General features: G+C 40.9%; 1 protein-coding gene across 2 annotated transcripts; it reads left to right on the top strand.

Moving 5' to 3' along the window:
* The first annotated feature begins 4,311 nt into the window (after positions 1-4,311).
* On the top strand, positions 4,312-15,785 carry LOC118807490 (ly6/PLAUR domain-containing protein 6-like). Of its 2 annotated transcripts, XM_036569511.1 has the most exons (6): positions 4,312-4,337; positions 4,460-4,608; positions 9,668-9,844; positions 12,393-12,491; positions 14,083-14,207; positions 15,435-15,785. In XM_036569511.1, the coding sequence occupies exons 3-6, from the start codon at positions 9,733-9,735 to the stop codon at positions 15,603-15,605; spliced, it is 507 nt and encodes a 168-aa protein (XP_036425404.1). In that variant the 5' UTR covers positions 4,312-4,337; positions 4,460-4,608; positions 9,668-9,732; the 3' UTR covers positions 15,606-15,785. The 2 variants fall into 2 exon arrangements, with proteins under 2 accessions (XP_036425404.1, XP_036425403.1); XM_036569510.1 differs by lacking the exon at positions 4,460-4,608.
* Positions 15,786-17,683: the final 1,898 nt, after the last annotated feature.

Here is a 17,683-nt window from a genome sequence, read left to right as displayed (position 1 = left end):
CTCTTCCTCAACCATGACTGGATCCTCTGAATTACGAGGTCGTTTAGCAGTCAAAACAGAAATAATGCTATATGCTAACACTCCAGCACACTGAAATAATGTCTAATGAAAGTTAGTCTACTATTAAACATCAACGCTGTTGAAGATACAAACCCAGTTCCAAAAAAGTTGGGACGCTGTGTAAAATGTAAATGTAAATATAAACAGAATGCAATGATCTGCAAACCTCATAGACCCACATTTTATTCACAGTAGAACATAGAACACATATCAGATGTTAAAAGTGAGACATTTTACCATTTCATGAAAAATATTAACTCATTTAGAACTTGATGGCAGCAACGCATCTCAAAAAAGTTGGAACAGGGCCATGTTTGCATCATGAAAGGGATCTTCATATTGATGGAGAATGTGTTGAATCTGGTTCTATATAGAACCTTTTTAAAAAGGATATAGCACCAAACGGGTTCTTCTATTATTACAAGTTTAACATCGTAACAACAGCAGAACCTTTTTCAAAGAGGTTGTATACAGAACCATCTACAGCACATTCTCCATCAATCTGGAGATCGCTTTCATGATGTAAAGAACCCTTTAATCATGCAAAGGGATCTTTGAGTGTTCATGGTTCTATATAGAACAATTTTCTTTATTAAAGAAGCCTTGAAGAACCATCTTTTTAAAGTGTGTATTTCTATATAGAACCGTTTGCATGCTTAAATGGTTCTTTCCATGGTGAAATTGTTCTTCAGATTGAGGGAAACTGTGTTGTGTATGGTTCTATATAGAACCTTTCTCACAGTGCTTCTATAAAGCACCAAAAAAGATTCCTTTATTTCTTAAGCTGTTTTTTGTTCTAAATAGAACTGTTCCCTTTACTAAAGAACCCTGGAAGAACCATCTTTTTTAAGAGTGTAGAGTTAAGAAGGACAACAGTAGAGACAGTGGTGGAGCCTCAAGCTCTGATTTAGCTTTTAGCATTTCGCTGTTGTTGGAACAAAAGCTTGAATCTCCGAAATGGTAACTTTACAGGAGAAGGAAAAAACATACTCTACTTTAAATGTAAGTCAATGGAACCAGACTTTTTTGCAAGTCATTTTGGGTCATTAATGTTGGTGCATTCATCATGAAATTTACCCAAAATAGGAAAACGGGAACTTTTAAAGTGTGTCAATACCTGAAAAATGACAAAAATGGAGATACAAGGTTTTGTTCTGACAGCAGTGATTTAGTCTTACGTGAAAAGTCTCAGACAGATATTCTGGTTAGTGATGATGTGTGACGATTCTGTAATGATTGTGTTTGACCAAGCGATGGTCTGCACTGTTTCAGGCTCCAGCCCCCCAGTTTGGTGTGCTTGGTGACTGGGCAGGAAGGGTAACCAAATTCATTGAGTGGAAATGATGACAAATGCGTGATCACATTTTTGTACACTGTTAGAAATAAAGGTTCTGTACAGGTACATTTTTTGTTCATCAAGGTACAAACAATGTAAATGTTCCCTCAAAGGTACAACAGTGGTGTTAAGGTCCAAATGTGTACCTTAAATAAGTTTTTCCAGGTGAAAAGTACGTATTTGTACCTTTTCATAACCGAATGTTTTAAAACAGAACAATAAAATAAAAAGCCTGGAGACGAGACGGGGGCTGTGGAGTCAATACAACTTAGAAAATATAATTTATGGTATATGGTACAATTACATTCCCTGACTAAAGGTACCAAGATGTACCCTTGAGGGTCCCACCCCTGTGCCCCAGTGACAGTTTAGTCCCTTTATTTATGAGAGTGTAGCTGTACCATACAGCATGGTACACCTTTAGCGTGAGGGCATGAATACAACACACACCGCAGGACTGATTCATCTTGTAGCTGCATTTGCTTCACCAGTGGGTTCCGTTTTTTCAAATTGGATTAAATCCTGAAATCCATCTGCCTTTATTTTTTCAGGAATTCAAGTCTAATCCAAAGGTCAAAAGGACTCTAGGAAAGGATTGTGTGTGTATGTTGGTAGAGATGAAAGCAGGCCTCTCCTTGAAAGTTAAGTTTTAATCTGGTTCTCGCTTTGATCCACAAACTGTTCAGGGCATGATGACTGAAAAAAAAGACAAGTGTTCGTTCAATAGCCCCATTGAGAGATCAGGCACTGAGGGGCCGACGGCCGAGACTGATTTAGTGTCTAAAACATACAGCCAGCAAAGAAGAATCCGGAGTAAAAAAGTAGAAATGCTTCATTCTTCAGACATTAAGCTTGAAAACAGAGTTGCAGGTGCTTTCACACTTCACTTGAAGCCTTAGGTCTAAGTACAGGACTAAATGCACGGCACATGTCACTTCAAATGACGTAGTAATCACCTCCTTCCGCTCTGGGTTTCCTCTTATCTGCTGCATACCACTAATCAGAGATACACATACTTCCTTCCCTCTACAGACATAGATGAGGTGCGGGAGACTCCAGGACAGATTTATATGTTTTTTGAAGAAACTCAGCAACTGTGTTTTACACAGGACATGCCCTCAATTCCCAAGCCATAACTCTGCTGTGATACAGTGGAATTTAGCTAAAAGAAAGAGAGGAAATGTTCAGGTGCAGAGTTGATGTGTGGTCCATCAGCCCTTAGGAAACTACTGTAGTTTTGATTCAGCGAGGAAATTTGATTTGTGGCCATCCTAGGGCTAGAAATGATGTATGCAGGACCAAGCCCTCAAAGCATGACATCATTCCTGTGTGATGTTTCCAAACTTCACTTGAGCTTTTACTGTAGCTGCAGATATCATGATCAAATGTGATGCAGTCTCTGACATCACTGCATCAATACTGAATCAGTATTATACACCGATCAGGCTTAACATTATGACCACCTCCTTGTTTCTAAGCTCATTGTCCATTTTATCAGCTCCACTTTCTCTATAGGTGCACTTTGTAGATCTACAGTTACAGACTGTAGTCCATCTGTTTCTCTGCATACTTAGTTAGCCCCCTTTTACCCTGTTCTTCAGTGGTCAGGACCCCCATGGACCCTCACAGAGCAGGTACTATTTGGGCGGTGGATCATTCTCAGCACTGCAGTAACAATGACATGGTGGTGTGTTAGTGTGTGTTGCGCTGGTACGAGTAGATCAGACACAGCAGTGCTGCTGGAGTTTTTAAACACTGTGTCCACTCACTGTCCACTCTATTAGACACTCCTACCTTATCAGTCCACCTTGTAGATGTAAAGTCAGAGACGATGGCTCATCTGCTGCTGCACAGTTTGTGTTGGTCATCCTCTAGTCCTTCATCAGTGGTCACAGGACGATGCCCACAGGACGCTGTTGGCTGGATAGGTTTGGTTGGTGGACTGTTCTCAGTCCAGCAGTGACACTGAGGTGTTTAAAAACTCCAGCAGCACTGCTGTGTCTGATCCACTCAGACCAGCGCAACCAAAAAATACGATAACCACTGTATTATCTTAGTTTAATGTCGTTTCAATGTATTATGGTTGTTTTCTTCATAACAAGCATAAGAAATCGCTAATAGCATGCTAATGTCTCGGTAGCCAGCTAACTTTCCCGTTCCACCTTAAATTGTCCAGCAGCATTGACACCTGAAGTGCCAGAATGTAACTTCTGCACCATTTAAGGTGGAACGGGACAATTCGAACAAGAACCTGGTGAATATCTGACTTCAGCTTCGTATCACCAAAGAATTAGGGGTGGGCGATAATAAATAATTGTCTTAAACCCCTCTTTGAAGGAATATGATGCCCTAAATGTAACTAAAGCCCAGCAGTGAAGAGCTGAACTTTACCCTCCTTTGCTGTCACTGCAGACGGGTAGGGTCGCCTACAGAGCAGCATCAGTAGCTGTTAATGAAGTAATATTCTTATTTGAGGGTCCCATTTCGTAGGGCAAGGTTTCAACCACTACTCCTTGTAACTCAGTTCCAAGGGGTTAGGGTGACACTCGAAAACAAGGGGTAGGGGTAAAAAGAAGAAATGGGATTGAGCCCAAATTTCAACCGCTACCCTTTGTAACTCAGTTTCAAGGGGCAAGGTGACACTCGAAAACAAGGGGGTGGAGGTGAATACTTAGTGTTTTACTGCTCTAACAAACCTGACTGAACTTTCCTGACCGCTTGATGAGGCTGAAATGTGTCGTTAGAGCAGGGAGACTAGTTCTCAATGCAGCGAAACCAGCAGGCTTGGAAACACATGCAGCTTACATCCTCAGATCGGCCACGCCCACTCCAGAAACACATCAGCAAGCCACGCCCTCTTCAGCACCACGCGGGCGAAAACCGAAACGCTGCTTCACCTCTTCTCTCAGTGAGGAGCCGCTGTGAGGACCGAGCACAGACGGTGAGTCTGACTGATAGTTCATCTTTTCGGGTGGGGTTTGGTGGAACAGTGAACTGTTTAAGCCAAACGAGGCTGAAATACACCTGTTAAAACCCCGTCTGTGTACATTATTCGCTCCGCAGGTTTCTGTGGCTCTGGTCTGAGACTGAGGAGAGGATAACGTAGCATAATAACAAGGATGCACGATATATCGCTTATTATTGAACTATCTCGATGTTGGAACATTGCAGTGTGGCAAAAGGCTGAGGACTGTTGACCCCGTTTCATAAAGGTTGAGGCATATAGTATAATATTATAGATCATATAATGATCTATAATATTATATATAATATAAAAGAAAATGCTTGTATATGTTGCTATATGGATGAAATATAAGTCCCATATTTGAAAATGGCTAATTTCAAATAAGTTGGCATATATGTCCATATGTGACAAATGTAAACTGGATAAATAAGGGAAATCCATATATGCTAATACATATCATATATTTAAAATCTGTATATTGCCATATTTGACATTTCTCTATGGAGATGTTATCCATAATATATTATCCGTTCTCCTCACTGCAGTTTCAGTGTACATCATCTGTTTTGTTGATGTTGCAAATGTGCCACAGCCTGTGCTGTGAAGACGCGTTTTCTCATATATCTGCTGGCAGACTTGATCCTCTAACTATTGAGCACAAAAAGCGTTCTGGATTCTGGATTGTAGAGGAAGCTTATTTTACTAAGACTACCATCAGTAGTCTTGGCTACAGGTGTGTTCACCTTGGTTTTATATTCAGAGGCCTTGTTTTTGTGTATAGATTGATTATTAGCGGTCTTAAGATCCTCATCTCCAGCAGGAAAGAGCAAGGTTGGCTGGCACAGTTTTCACTCTCTGCTGTATATTCCAGGCATATCATACTTACGCAATAGAACATGAGAGGGAGTGTGTTGTCGTGATAACACACAACCTCGAGTGTTCTATTGCTTTTATACAACAGTTAAATAAAGTCAGAAATAAGTAAACTGGGCCGTGAACGCGGCGTTTAATATGTTTTAATCTTCGCAGTTCCTTCACCAAATTATAGTTCCTTAACAAGCAGCTTGTTGCTATATCAGCCTACTGTAAGCCTTGCCTTTTGAAGTGCAGACTGAGCTGTAAAACTGCGGAAATATCAAGTTCAGCTCAGTGTTGTCTTTTTTTGTTAGATCGATATTAATGTTGTTTTGTTCCAGCCAGTCTGTAAAGCATCTTACAGCCCATTTTGTTTGGCAAATGGTATTCGGTTCATTTCTGGCTAATTCCAGGTTGTTCAGGTGTTCTTCTGTCACAGCTGCCGACTGAAAAGCTGCTCAGTGGTGATGACAGTTTGGAAATTTAGTGTAGTGTCATCTTCAGAGTCTGATCAAATCGGCTCCTGGTCAAATGTGATCTTAACAGTATCCATTTTCTGTTTGTGGCAAAGTAAGAAGTAAAATGTTCAAATGGCTTGAGCGTCTCCTACAGATATCAAAGTCTTTGCTTAGCAACAGCGTCTCAATGGAGTGATACAGTGTTTGTGAAAAACCTGTGATGTTATGCCGAAATAACAGCGCGGTTTGAACACTTCTAAACCAATCAGCTTGCATGGCTGGAACTAACTGTTGTATAAGGTATGATAAACCAACTAGCAGCAAATAAAGGCTGAACATTTTAGCTAAAAAACTCTTTCAATGCCAGAAAAGATTTCCTGGAATCAGTGCATTCATGACTAAGTTTGTGTTTTGGGGATGGTTGGCCCAGTGATAAAAAGCATAAAGCAACAAATAGAAATAATAATATTTAAAAGGCATTCAGTGGAAACCAAATATTTGAATTAGGTAAACACTAGAAATGTTTTGTTTATTTTATAATTGGCTTGTACTGAAGAATAAAAATATAATAATCACTTTAAATAATGACATTCTTTCATTGCCCTATATTAAACATCATAATTCAAAATGAATATATTTATAATTAATATTTATATCAGTCTTTTTAACATGAATTTAATTTACACATTTAATATAAACAGTAATATAGTACAGTGCTGCATTCTATTTGGTATGCTTTTTAGTGTGTGTGCAGCATATAATATAGAATAATCAATGTTTTTCATAATAGACCTACATGTGGGCAGGCTGAAACGTGTGCAAACCAACCCCAAAGTCAGTGTGCCAAGCAGGGCACAGCTCTGTATTTACTTTATATTAGCTAGCTAGCATTACTCATTTTTATACTACATTTTTGTTTCCCCTGCTCACCCAGAAATTAACCCTCTGCCAACCGTCCCCTGTGCCAACCAACCTCATTCTCCCCAAATGTGGAGGAAAAGAAGTTTTATTTATCCATGCAAGTTTCCGTATTATACTGTACTGTAGGGTAACTATTGCTGACAGCTACTTCTTTGCATGTTTAGACAACTAATGCATCTACTAAAGTAACATTTTGGTCCCAATAGTGGTCAAAAATGTATGCAGGACAGGCTATTTTGTTACATCAAGGGTTCAGTTGTGCTTTACTGTATTGTAAGGCATATTGAAAATGCAGGGTATATCACTGTAATCATAATGTAGTATATTATTCATACTGTGCAGCCCTACATAACAGCGTACATTAATCAGAGTAGTCTACACCTGTCTGTCTGTCTCTCTGTCTGTTTGTCTGGGGGGTAGGGACAGACATCTGTCTGACCTTTCAGCAGTGCATGTATCCATGACATTATACAAACAACTGGTCCAACTACATGCACCTGACTACAAACTTGAAAAACTGTCCATTAGATGAGAGGTAATCTGATCTGTACTGCAACATAAATGCTTTAAGAGGACCAGGAAAACTATTTGAAGTGTGTGTGATAAGGGAGAGTGTGTGATGAGTGATAGTGTGTGCTGAGAATGTCCAGTATGGTCCGTGCTGTCTGGAGTGATACTGCCTCTGGACAAGAACAACATTAAATTCATCAAGTTCATCATTCTGCTACTTTTTAGTCACTTCTTATGTAAAATAAGCCATTTTCCCTTATTATATGCATCCATATTCATGTCAGACAGAAGTTGGGGCCCAATCTATATGAAAACTATATGAAAATGATGTGGTCAATACCAATTTTAAAGGACTAAAATTTCCAATAACAGCTACAGAACAAACTCAGAACAAGTTCAAATATTTGTTAATTAAATAACCCTGAGCTTATCTTTAGGTAATAAACTGTTGCACTCTTTCTTTCCACTGCAAGTCAGATTATATTATGCTAATGATGTAAGGATGCATGAGAATGTTGGATATTATATGTTGGATATACAGGCATAACATTATGACCACCTCCTTGTTTCTACACTCCATTTTATCAGCTCCACTTTCTCTATAGGTGCACTTTGTAGTTCTACAGTTACAGACTGTAGTCCATCTGTTTCTCTGCATACTTTGTTAGCCCCTTTTTACCCTGTTCTTCAGTGGTCAGGACCCCCATGGACCCTCACAGAGCAGGTACTATTTGGGTGGTGGATCATTCTCAGCACTGCAGTAACACTGACGTGGTGGTGGTGTGTTAGTGTGTGTTGTGCTGGTCTGAGTGGATCAGACACAGCAGTGCTGCTGGAGTTTTAAACACTGTGTCCACTCACTGTCCACTCTATTAGACACTCCTACCTTGTCAGTCCACCTTGTAGATGTAAAGTCAGAGACGATAGCTCATCTGCTGCTGCACAGTTTGTGTTGCTCATCCTCTAGTCCTTCATCAGTGGTCACAGGACGCTGCCCACAGGACGCTGTTGCCTGGATAGGTTTGGTTAGTGGACTATTCTCAGTCCAGCAGTGACACTGAGGTGTTTAAAATCTGTGTCTGATCCACTCAGATATAATACAAATAGTACCTGCTCTGTGAGGGTCCATGGGGGTCCTGACCACTGAAGAACAGGGTAAAAGGGGGCTAACAAAGTATGCAGAGAAACAGATGGACTACAGTCTGTAATTGTAGAGCTACAAAGTGCACCTATATAGTAAGTGGCACTGATAAAATGGACAATGAGTGTAGAAACAAGGATATAATGGTCATAATGTTATGCCTGATCTGTGTAATATTATATTATATGTTGTATAATATTTGAATGGTCATGAACTTTAGGATTTTCTTTATGCAAAAGAGTCTCTATTATTATTCTATTATACATTCTCTTAAGAACCACTGATCTCGGTGTAAATTTCAAGCCACATGTGTCCTACTGTGGATCTGTGCTCTGGGTCTGGGTTTAATATAGTATACAAATGGTACGATGCTAAGTGGCGTCACTTTCTCTGGTCACTGTTTCCTGGTGCAGTAGCCTGTAGCCAAAATTCCTGTAGTTTTTTTCCCTTTGTGGGGTAGAGATGGGCAGGGACATATATGAATATTGTTTGAATAATACCATAAAAAATTATATTTAATTTGACTGGAATGCCCATTCTTAGAATGTAGCCAGTAACACTGCTGCTAAAGTAAAGCACTGACCAGAAACAGTGAACAAACATCCATCTCTCTCAGCTCCTCTTATCCTTAAATGTCCGGTCAGTGCTCACACAGTCACTTCAGATAACTGTCTGACAGAATGATGGAAGTGTATTCTGTGTGTGTTTGTCAGTGAGAGAGAGAGAGAGAGAGAGAGAGAGTGAGGGAGAGAGATGCTAAAAGAGGGTGTGTGCGATTTTCACTTGCGGACCACGAAAGTTTACATTAGTGAGTGGTGGGTGAGTTAGGGGTGTGTGTGTGTGTGTGTGTGTGTGTGTGTGTGTGTGTGTGTGTAGTGGCAGATGGGCTTGTTATGAGCTCATTATGAAAGGGCACACACTAATGATCTTGCCTTCACTCACAGTCTCTCTCTCTCTCTCTCTCTCTTTAATCTGTTTTCTCCCTTTCAATAATTCATACAGTGACAATCTTTTCTGATCACTGAGTTTCTTTCTGTTCTATTCAGCATTACCACCACTTCTGTATTACATTCTTAGTAATATTGTTTGAATTCATATTCATACTAATTTTTTTATTAACTATTTCATTAATTATAACACCAAATTAAAAATAGTTTAGAATAGTGTTAGTAATAATAGTTACCATAACTGTTAGTAATAATTGATAGTATAATTGATTTGGAGATCACATTTTAATAGAGAATTCCACTCATATTCAGTAGTGCAGCTGAGAAGATACACACACGCACACACACACACACACACACACACACACACACACACACCCACACACACCATAGTCTCGCACTTCTGCCTGTCCTGTACCCCTCAGCGAGCTTTTGTGTGTCTAATTCTTGTCCTTCATCTTTCCCTGTCTCCAGGTGATGGGTGGGGCATGATGTGGGATGCCGGACGGAATGCTGGGTAATTGTGAAATCGTCCAGTCATGGTGGTCTGGCTCAGCCTCAGTTGGCTTCTTCTGGTGACGCTTATTCCTGATTGGGTGGTTCTGTCCCGGGACTTCACTCTAAAGGACATCATTAACCTCCATCCGTCAGGTACCAGCACCAGCAGCCAGAAGTCAGCTCTTACAGTTCATCCCATTTACTGGAAAAAACACAAACATGATGACAACAGCTGTCTTTAAACAGACCCCGATAAGTACACCTTCCTTATGAGTCCACCATATACAGTACTGTGCAAATATCAGGGACCACTCATTTATTCATTTCCAGTCAAAACAGCCAGTAATAACAAGTTGCCAGGAGATACTTCTGAGGAGATTAGATATAAGAAAATCCTCTATGAAAAATGGACACAGACAATCGTGTACCCTGCCCGGGAGAGGGTCACCGGGACCTACCCCTGGAGCCAGGCCTGGGGGTAGCATCCCCTGGCGAGTGCCTGGTGGCTGGGCAGCCCATGTAACCCTGCCGGTCTCAGCCCAAAGAGGCAACGTGGGGAGACCATGTGGGCCCACCACCCGCAAGGTCCAGCATGGGGGAGCGGTGCAGTGCCGTATAGGCAGTGGGAGATTGCGGGGGGGGCCCTGGTGGCCTAGGCCCCTGCGGCAGAAACTGGCTAGATATAAGATAATCCAAGATATAAGATGTAAAATATCAAATAAGAGAAGAAAACAGGAGCTTCCAAAACTAGAGTTATCAAATTATATCAGGTTATAGAGAAAATGGAGCTCCTAATAACCTTGCAAGATCTGGTAGACCATCAAAACTGTCCCCATCAGATAATCAACACGTTCATCTTAGACAGAGAAGAGAAAATCAAACTCCAGTCTTGCTTCAGATCTGAAAACATCCACAGGTGTTTCTGTCCATCCTTCCACTGTGAGAAGACGACTCTATACTTTGTGTAGGATGTGTAGCTGCCAAGAAAAAGAAGACGACCAAAAAGTAGTAAACTGGCTAATTAAACAAAGAAGCTGCTGTTTTCTCAGAACAATAGACTGACCACCCCATTGTCCAGACCTCAAACATCAATGAAAAAGTTTGGGATTGCTTGGATAATGAGAAAACAGACTACATACTGAAAAACATTTAATTATATTTGTCGTGTGTAATCTTCTGTTCAGCATATGCTTTCTACTTTTTTACAGATGCTGAAAAATGAATTCTTTTAACCGTTTTGATTTGAAATGAAATGAAGGGTGGTCTCTGACTTTGGAACAGGACTGCGTGTATACTCTTGTCATACATAGTTGGTTAGCCACCCTCTGCCCTTTTCGTCACTGGTCAGGGGTGGTGAACAATACTAAACACAGTAGTGACACTGACATGGTACTGGCATCATAGTGTTTCTGGTAAGTGTGTCCAGCCAAGAGGGCCCCTGTGCTCAGAAACTGACCACTGATGAAAGGCTAGAGCAGGTTTCACCAGTGTTATCCACAAAGTGTAAGGTCCCAGCCTGCGCTGTTGGCCGCCAGCAGAGGGCGACGGCGGCGAGGCGCCACAAGTTCAGGGAACTTCAATTCCAAGAAGCCCTGGGCTGATTAGGCCCAACCTGGCACACCTGTGGACTCCTCTACCTATGGCTGTGGCAAACAGCAGCCCTATGTCACACCTTGGTAGAGGGGTGACCGGTATGGATGGTACTTAGCCCAGGTGGTTATTTAAACAAAATGAGGGCTAAACAAAAAGAAAAGAGGGCTGGAAAAACAAAAGAGAGAAATTGCCCCAAAACTACTTAAAAGCCAAAAAGAAGGCTTAAATAAAAAAACGGCTCCAAGCCATACAAAAAGTTTTTGCTCCACAAAGAGCAAACAGGTAAAACATAAAGCTGACCTTCCTCTCATAATCACAGTGGAAGTGTTTTTGTTTTCTGATTATCTTTTATTTCACTTTTCTATCTCAGCCTTTGTTTGAGCACGCTGCTTTCAGCGTCCCCTTTGTTTGCCTTTTTGCTGCTATTTATCTCACATTCATTGAGGTGTTTTTCCCATTTCTGTCTGTGCTTCCCGGTGGCGCAGCGGTAACTCTTTGGACCACCAATCAGTACATCAGCGGCTCTGAGCCACCTCGACCCCAATGTGCACAATCACCCAATTCACACTCCATCACCTCAGTAAATTCATTTAAGACCCTTTCTCACAGGTTTTCCTCTCTGCACTTGGGTCCACCTCCCTGCCGTCCCTTAACACAAAGTGCCTGCATGGCTGCAAGTTTTCATTCCAGTCCAGCAGGAGCACAGCTGATTCCTTGTTCACAGCTTGTTCAATCAGTCTTCAACATATGTATTATATGTTAGTGCTTAGTTTAGCCCTTTGTGGATAAGACTGATCGCTGCTTTAGAGGATGGCTAACACATATTGTGCATCAACAGATGGGCTACAGCAGGGGTGGGGATTCCTACACAGTTTGGTGATATTCCTACTCAAGCATGCCTGATTCAACTGAGTTAATTAACAGGTTTGGTTGGTGTGCTAGAGCAGGGAAATGACCAAACTGTGCTGGACTTTGGCCCCAGTTCCCCACCCCTACGCTACAGTCTCAACAAAGTAGAGGTTTCTGATAGTGGTCAGTGACTGGTCATGATATTCAGCTGTGATGAGAGGATAGACTGGACTCTTATATGAGGCTTGTGTATTGCTAGCTACCCCGTACCCTGGAGGTTTTAAGTGCTTCACCTGTGAGGATGCTGAGGATAACTATTCCTGCAACCGCTGGGCTCCTGACCAATACTGCCCTAAAGGTATTCACATACGCAAACATGTACACTGACCGCCCGCTTCATTAAATACACCTCCTTCTTGTCTACATTTCGTCCAATTGATCAGCTCCACTTACCATATAGGAGCACTTTGTAGTTGTACAATTCTTTGGCCACAGATTCATTGAGATTTTTTAATATGGCCCTGTTAGTGGTTGAGTTTGACACCCCTGCTCTAAGATAGGCTTTAACTCTGTGGCTGTTCTCTAAGACAGGGTTTCTCAAACACAGGGCTGTGGACCACAAGTGTGCTGTGGCTTTTACTTAGGAGGAGCGAGTGGTCCTTAGTGGGCTGGTGAAGGCACAATATAATATTAATAAGCCGCTTCATCTGTTTTTTGCCTCCTCTGAGTTCCACTCATCCAAGTGACTGATATAAAAAAATGGGTTGCATTGATGTCTGGTGTGAAACAAGCTTGCGTAAGCTAGTGTTTCTGATCTGCTCATACTTTATGTTCATGGTTATGCGCTGCATATTGCTGCAAATGTCTGACAGCAACAGCTCTAAAATCAACAATGTGTTTAAATGGAAAAAATGTTTTATTTTTTCATTCAGTATTCCATTAATGTCCGTTTTATCAGCTCCACTTACTATATAGGTGCACTTTGTAGTTCTACAATTACAGACTGTAGTCCATCTGTTTCTCTGCCCCCTTTTACCCTATTCTTCAGTGGTCAGGACCCCCATGGACCCTCACAGAGAAGGTACTATTTGGGTGGTGGATCATTCTCAGCACTGCAGTAACACTGACGTGGTGGTGGTGTGTTAGTGTGTGTTGCGCTGGTCTGAGTGGATCAGACACAGTAGTGCTGCTGGAGTTTTTAAACACCTCAGTGTCACTGCTGGACTGAGAATAGTCCACCGACCAAAAATATCCAGCCAACAGTGTCCTGTGGGCAGCGTCCTGTGACCACTTATTAGAGGATGACCAACACTCCCTGACTTTACATCCATGAGGTGGACTGACAAGGTAGGAGTGTCTAATAGAGTGGACAGTGAGTGGACACAGTGTTTAAAAACTCCAGCAGCACTGCTGTGTCTGATCCACTTGTACCAGCACAGCACACACTAACACACCACCACCACATCAGTGTTACTGCAGTGCTGAGAATGATCCACCTATATAGTTAGTGGAGCTGATAAAATGACAATGAGCGTAGAAACAAGGAGGTGGTCATAATGTTATGTCTGATCGGTGTATATTTAATAATAACATATTATCATTTTTATTTATTTATGTTTATTTATTTGTCCCTGTGGGCCTCATGTGTTCCACTGATGAATAGGTGGACCTTGAGGTGGACAAAGTTCAGAACCTCCAGTCTAAGACAGTCTAATATTTTCAAGGTTTGCATGTTTTACGCTCAATTCCTGCTGCTTGACAACAAATCCATCTGTAAATCTGCCCTACAATCACATCATCCCCGAAGGCACAGAGTCAGTTATTTGAAGAAACACAAACACACAGAATCACACAGCAGCACTTCTTCACTCCGTAACCCATTTCTGCTTCTCCCACTGGCCTCCTGCTGCTTTAGAGGCTGACAGTGTGATGTTTTTGATCCCGTAAAGACACCAGATTCTGCTACACACGCCACCAGATGAACAGCGGAGGGGAGAGTGTGTCCGTGACGAAGCGCTGCGCGGCTCGGGATGAGTGTGCGTCCACTGGCTGTGTGGAGCAAGGAGGCTACATGGTACCCATTCACCTGCTCTTGCAGTACCAGTCAAATGACTGAACACTGCCTGATTATATAACATCGTTACATGTTTTCTGTTTCTACGCAAGTTTGCAGGCAATGACAACATGCTGTATGTTAACATAGCCTGCCTGCATTAATGTCATGGCACGTTTAAATATGTGATGTGTCTGTGTATATGATCCTGTGGAGCAATAATATCCTGTAGTTGAAATCTGCTGTAAGATAACGATGTGGTAGTGAAATGAACTCATTACATTTTTTAAGGCCCAATCCCATTTCACCACCTAGCCCTACCCCTCTGTTTTGCCTGCTCACACCTAGAGGTAGGGTGTCCTGATTTTTGTTGAGATAGAGGGGTAGGGCGAAGTGTTTGGGCTACGTGGCCCTCCAAACGGAGGTTTTTCAGAGGTTTACTCCAAAGGAGTGGTATGAGAGAAAAAGAAAAATTGGCAAGATGGCTGCAACCAAAGAAACCCACAAATGTGAGAATTTTCTCTGTTAAAAATTACGATAAGCATTGTTTGATCTTAGTTTAATGTCATTTCAGTGTATTATGGTCCTTTTCTTCATAACAAGCATAGAAAATCACTAATAGTGTGCTGATGTTTCAGTAACTAGCTGGCTAAATTCCCAGTTCCATCTTAAATAGTAGCAGCAGTTCTGGTGCCTGAGGTGCCAGAATGTAACTGCTGCTCCATTTAAGGTGGAACAGTAACATTTAAACAAGAAGCTGGCGAATATCTGACTTCAGCTTCATATGACTGAAGAATTAGGGGTGGGCGATAATGAATGATTCCACATCCCCCCTCTTTGAGTGCATATGATGCCCTAAATGTAACGAAAGCCCAGCAGTGAGGAGCTGAACTTTACCTTCTTCTGCTATCACTGCAGACTGGCAGGGTCGCCTACAGAGCAGCGCTAGTAGCTGTTAATGAAGTAATGTTCTTTATTAGAGGGTCCCATTTTATAGAGGAAGATTTCAACCACTACCCCTTGTAACTCAGTTCCAAGAGTCAAGGTGACACTCAAAAACAAAGGGTAGGGGTGAAAATAAGAAATGGGATTGGGCCTTAATGTGCATGTGTAATGAAATGTGTGTGTGTGTGTGTGTGTGTGTATGTGTGTGTGTGTGTGTGTGGTGATTGTAATGATTTGTGTTACTGTGGCACTGTGTGTATGTATGTGTATTTACTTCAGTTTACTGATGTGTAAATTCTGCAGGTGTGCATTTCCTGCTGTGAAGGGAACATCTGTAACCTGCCGGTACCGTGGAACCTTACGATGGCTGTATTTTCTACAAAATCCCTGTTAAACCGAGAGAGCAGAGTGCATCCTGGATGTACCACCTCTTTCAGCATCTTCATCATCATCTTCACGCTTAACCTTTCTTAACAGCCTGGATTGATGTTTTATTTATTTATATATAGTGGTTTATATGAGGACAGTGTAACAGTAAATAATATACATTAAATGATATACTTCATTCTTCTTAAAAAAAACCTACAGTCTAACCTAAAATCCACAAAAAAATAGCTAAATGCACCTTCCATACAGTTTTGAGCAAAAGTTTGGGCACCCTGGTCAAATGACATGTTTTCTATGTGAAACTAAGCTACACATCTTCTACAGAGAACTCACTTAAATGCACAGTTACTGTTTGTTTGCTGAATTTATCATAATAGAGAAATAAAATACAAAATATGATTTGTGCAAATGTTATGGCACATTGTCTGTTTTGTTTTTCCCACTAGAATGTTAAACTGTCAAAATGTCAAAAAATTAACAAAAAATGTCATATTTTGTTTTGTTCTCTGTAGAGGATGTGTAACTTATTTTCACTTAGACAATCAACAAAGCGTCATTTGATCAGGTGTTCATACTTTTGCATACGACTACAGGCTTCCATACCAAATAACTGCATGTAGCTTTGTGTTCAGTTTTGTACAACTTTAAACACAAGATCAGTTCAACATCACATACTTGGGTTACTTTGTGAATTATGTATCAATATTTTAATGTATTCACATTATTTTGTTATTTGTAACTACACTTGTAGCTAAAATAGCGCTATATAGTACCAAAAATGTTCCATGACTTGCAACAAGCAGAACCCTTTTTGGTGCTATATAGAACCATTTTTAAAAGGTTTAAAATAACCATATCTAACAGGTTTTTTGTCATGGAGAACAACCATTTAACTATGAAAAGAACCATTTACTAAAGAACCACTTTTTTAAGGGTGTAATATTCTGGATGTGACAGCTTTAGTTACCCGTGTTCCTCCAGCTGAAAGCCTTAGAAAGCAATGAGGTACAGAAGCGCATCACTGCCCACAATATTCAAATGTGGGTGGAGCCGTAAAATAGTTCCAGATACATTACAGCATTATAAGATTATATGCCTTCTGTTCTTAACCCTTGTGTGGTGTTGATGTGTTTGTGACTCAGTGGTCTGGTCGACCCACTGCACTATTGTTTTTTTAAAATCAATACATCCATAACAATTTGTATAAAAGTACCAGATGTTTAAAATATCACAAGTGGCCAGCATAGGGTTCTCCTTTAGCAGCTGTAGCCAGTCAGCAGCCTGTCCATGTTGTCCACCCTCACACACACACACACACACTAACAGCAGGCCATGTAGGAGGAGAACGGAGTGAAGGACACAGCACCTCCACACTTTTACTCCCCGCAGGTTCAGCCAACACCACATGTGTAATATAAATGTGTGGGGGGTGAACAGAGTGAAGACACTGAAAATGGGTTATTTTATATGTTCTTCACAGAAAATGAGTGAAGACCAAGAAATTGAGGTTGAAAAAAATAATAATTCACATCATTTTTTCTTTTGGTAAACATTGAAAATGGGTCCTACAGACCTGAACACCACACAAGAGTTAATCAGGCCTCACCAACTGCATCGCTGCATTCATACAATATTACACATGGCAATTTTGCTGTTTTTGTCTATAGAAGTCTTTGGGAGGGGAAATGTGTTGTGATGAGGAACATTAATCTATTCCTTTATAGTTGTTTTGTGTAACATTTTTGATGCTATATTCAATACATTAATGAAAAGATGCCTGCTGGCATGTGTTGGGCTGAGGCAAAAACTTTTTGGTTCTCTTTTTTAACAGCTATTTTGAGATAACATTCTCGGCCATGCTTGTATTGTATGAATAGTTGAAACTAAAGTATTTATTTTTATTTTTGTAAAAGAAACTTAACCATATTATTTTTAGTGTGTAAAGATATAAAGGGTCCAGTAAGACCGCCACAGTGTGAGACTGAACTAGTTTCAGTCAAGACTACAAGAAAAAGGTCGTAAATCTTTTGCTTAATTAAATGTAGAGACAAGATAACAGAGCTTGTAGAGCAGTGCTCAAATAAAAGTGAAGCTGCTCTGTTTTAACTGTTAGGACTAAAGTACTGACAAAATACCAAACCTGTTTAGTTGGAAACCAAACTAAT

Source organism: Colossoma macropomum, unplaced genomic scaffold (assembly GCF_904425465.1).
Source record: "Colossoma macropomum unplaced genomic scaffold, Colossoma_macropomum, whole genome shotgun sequence".
Lineage (NCBI taxonomy): Eukaryota > Metazoa > Chordata > Actinopteri > Characiformes > Serrasalmidae > Colossoma > Colossoma macropomum.
This window is presented reverse-complemented; position numbering and strand designations above follow the sequence as displayed.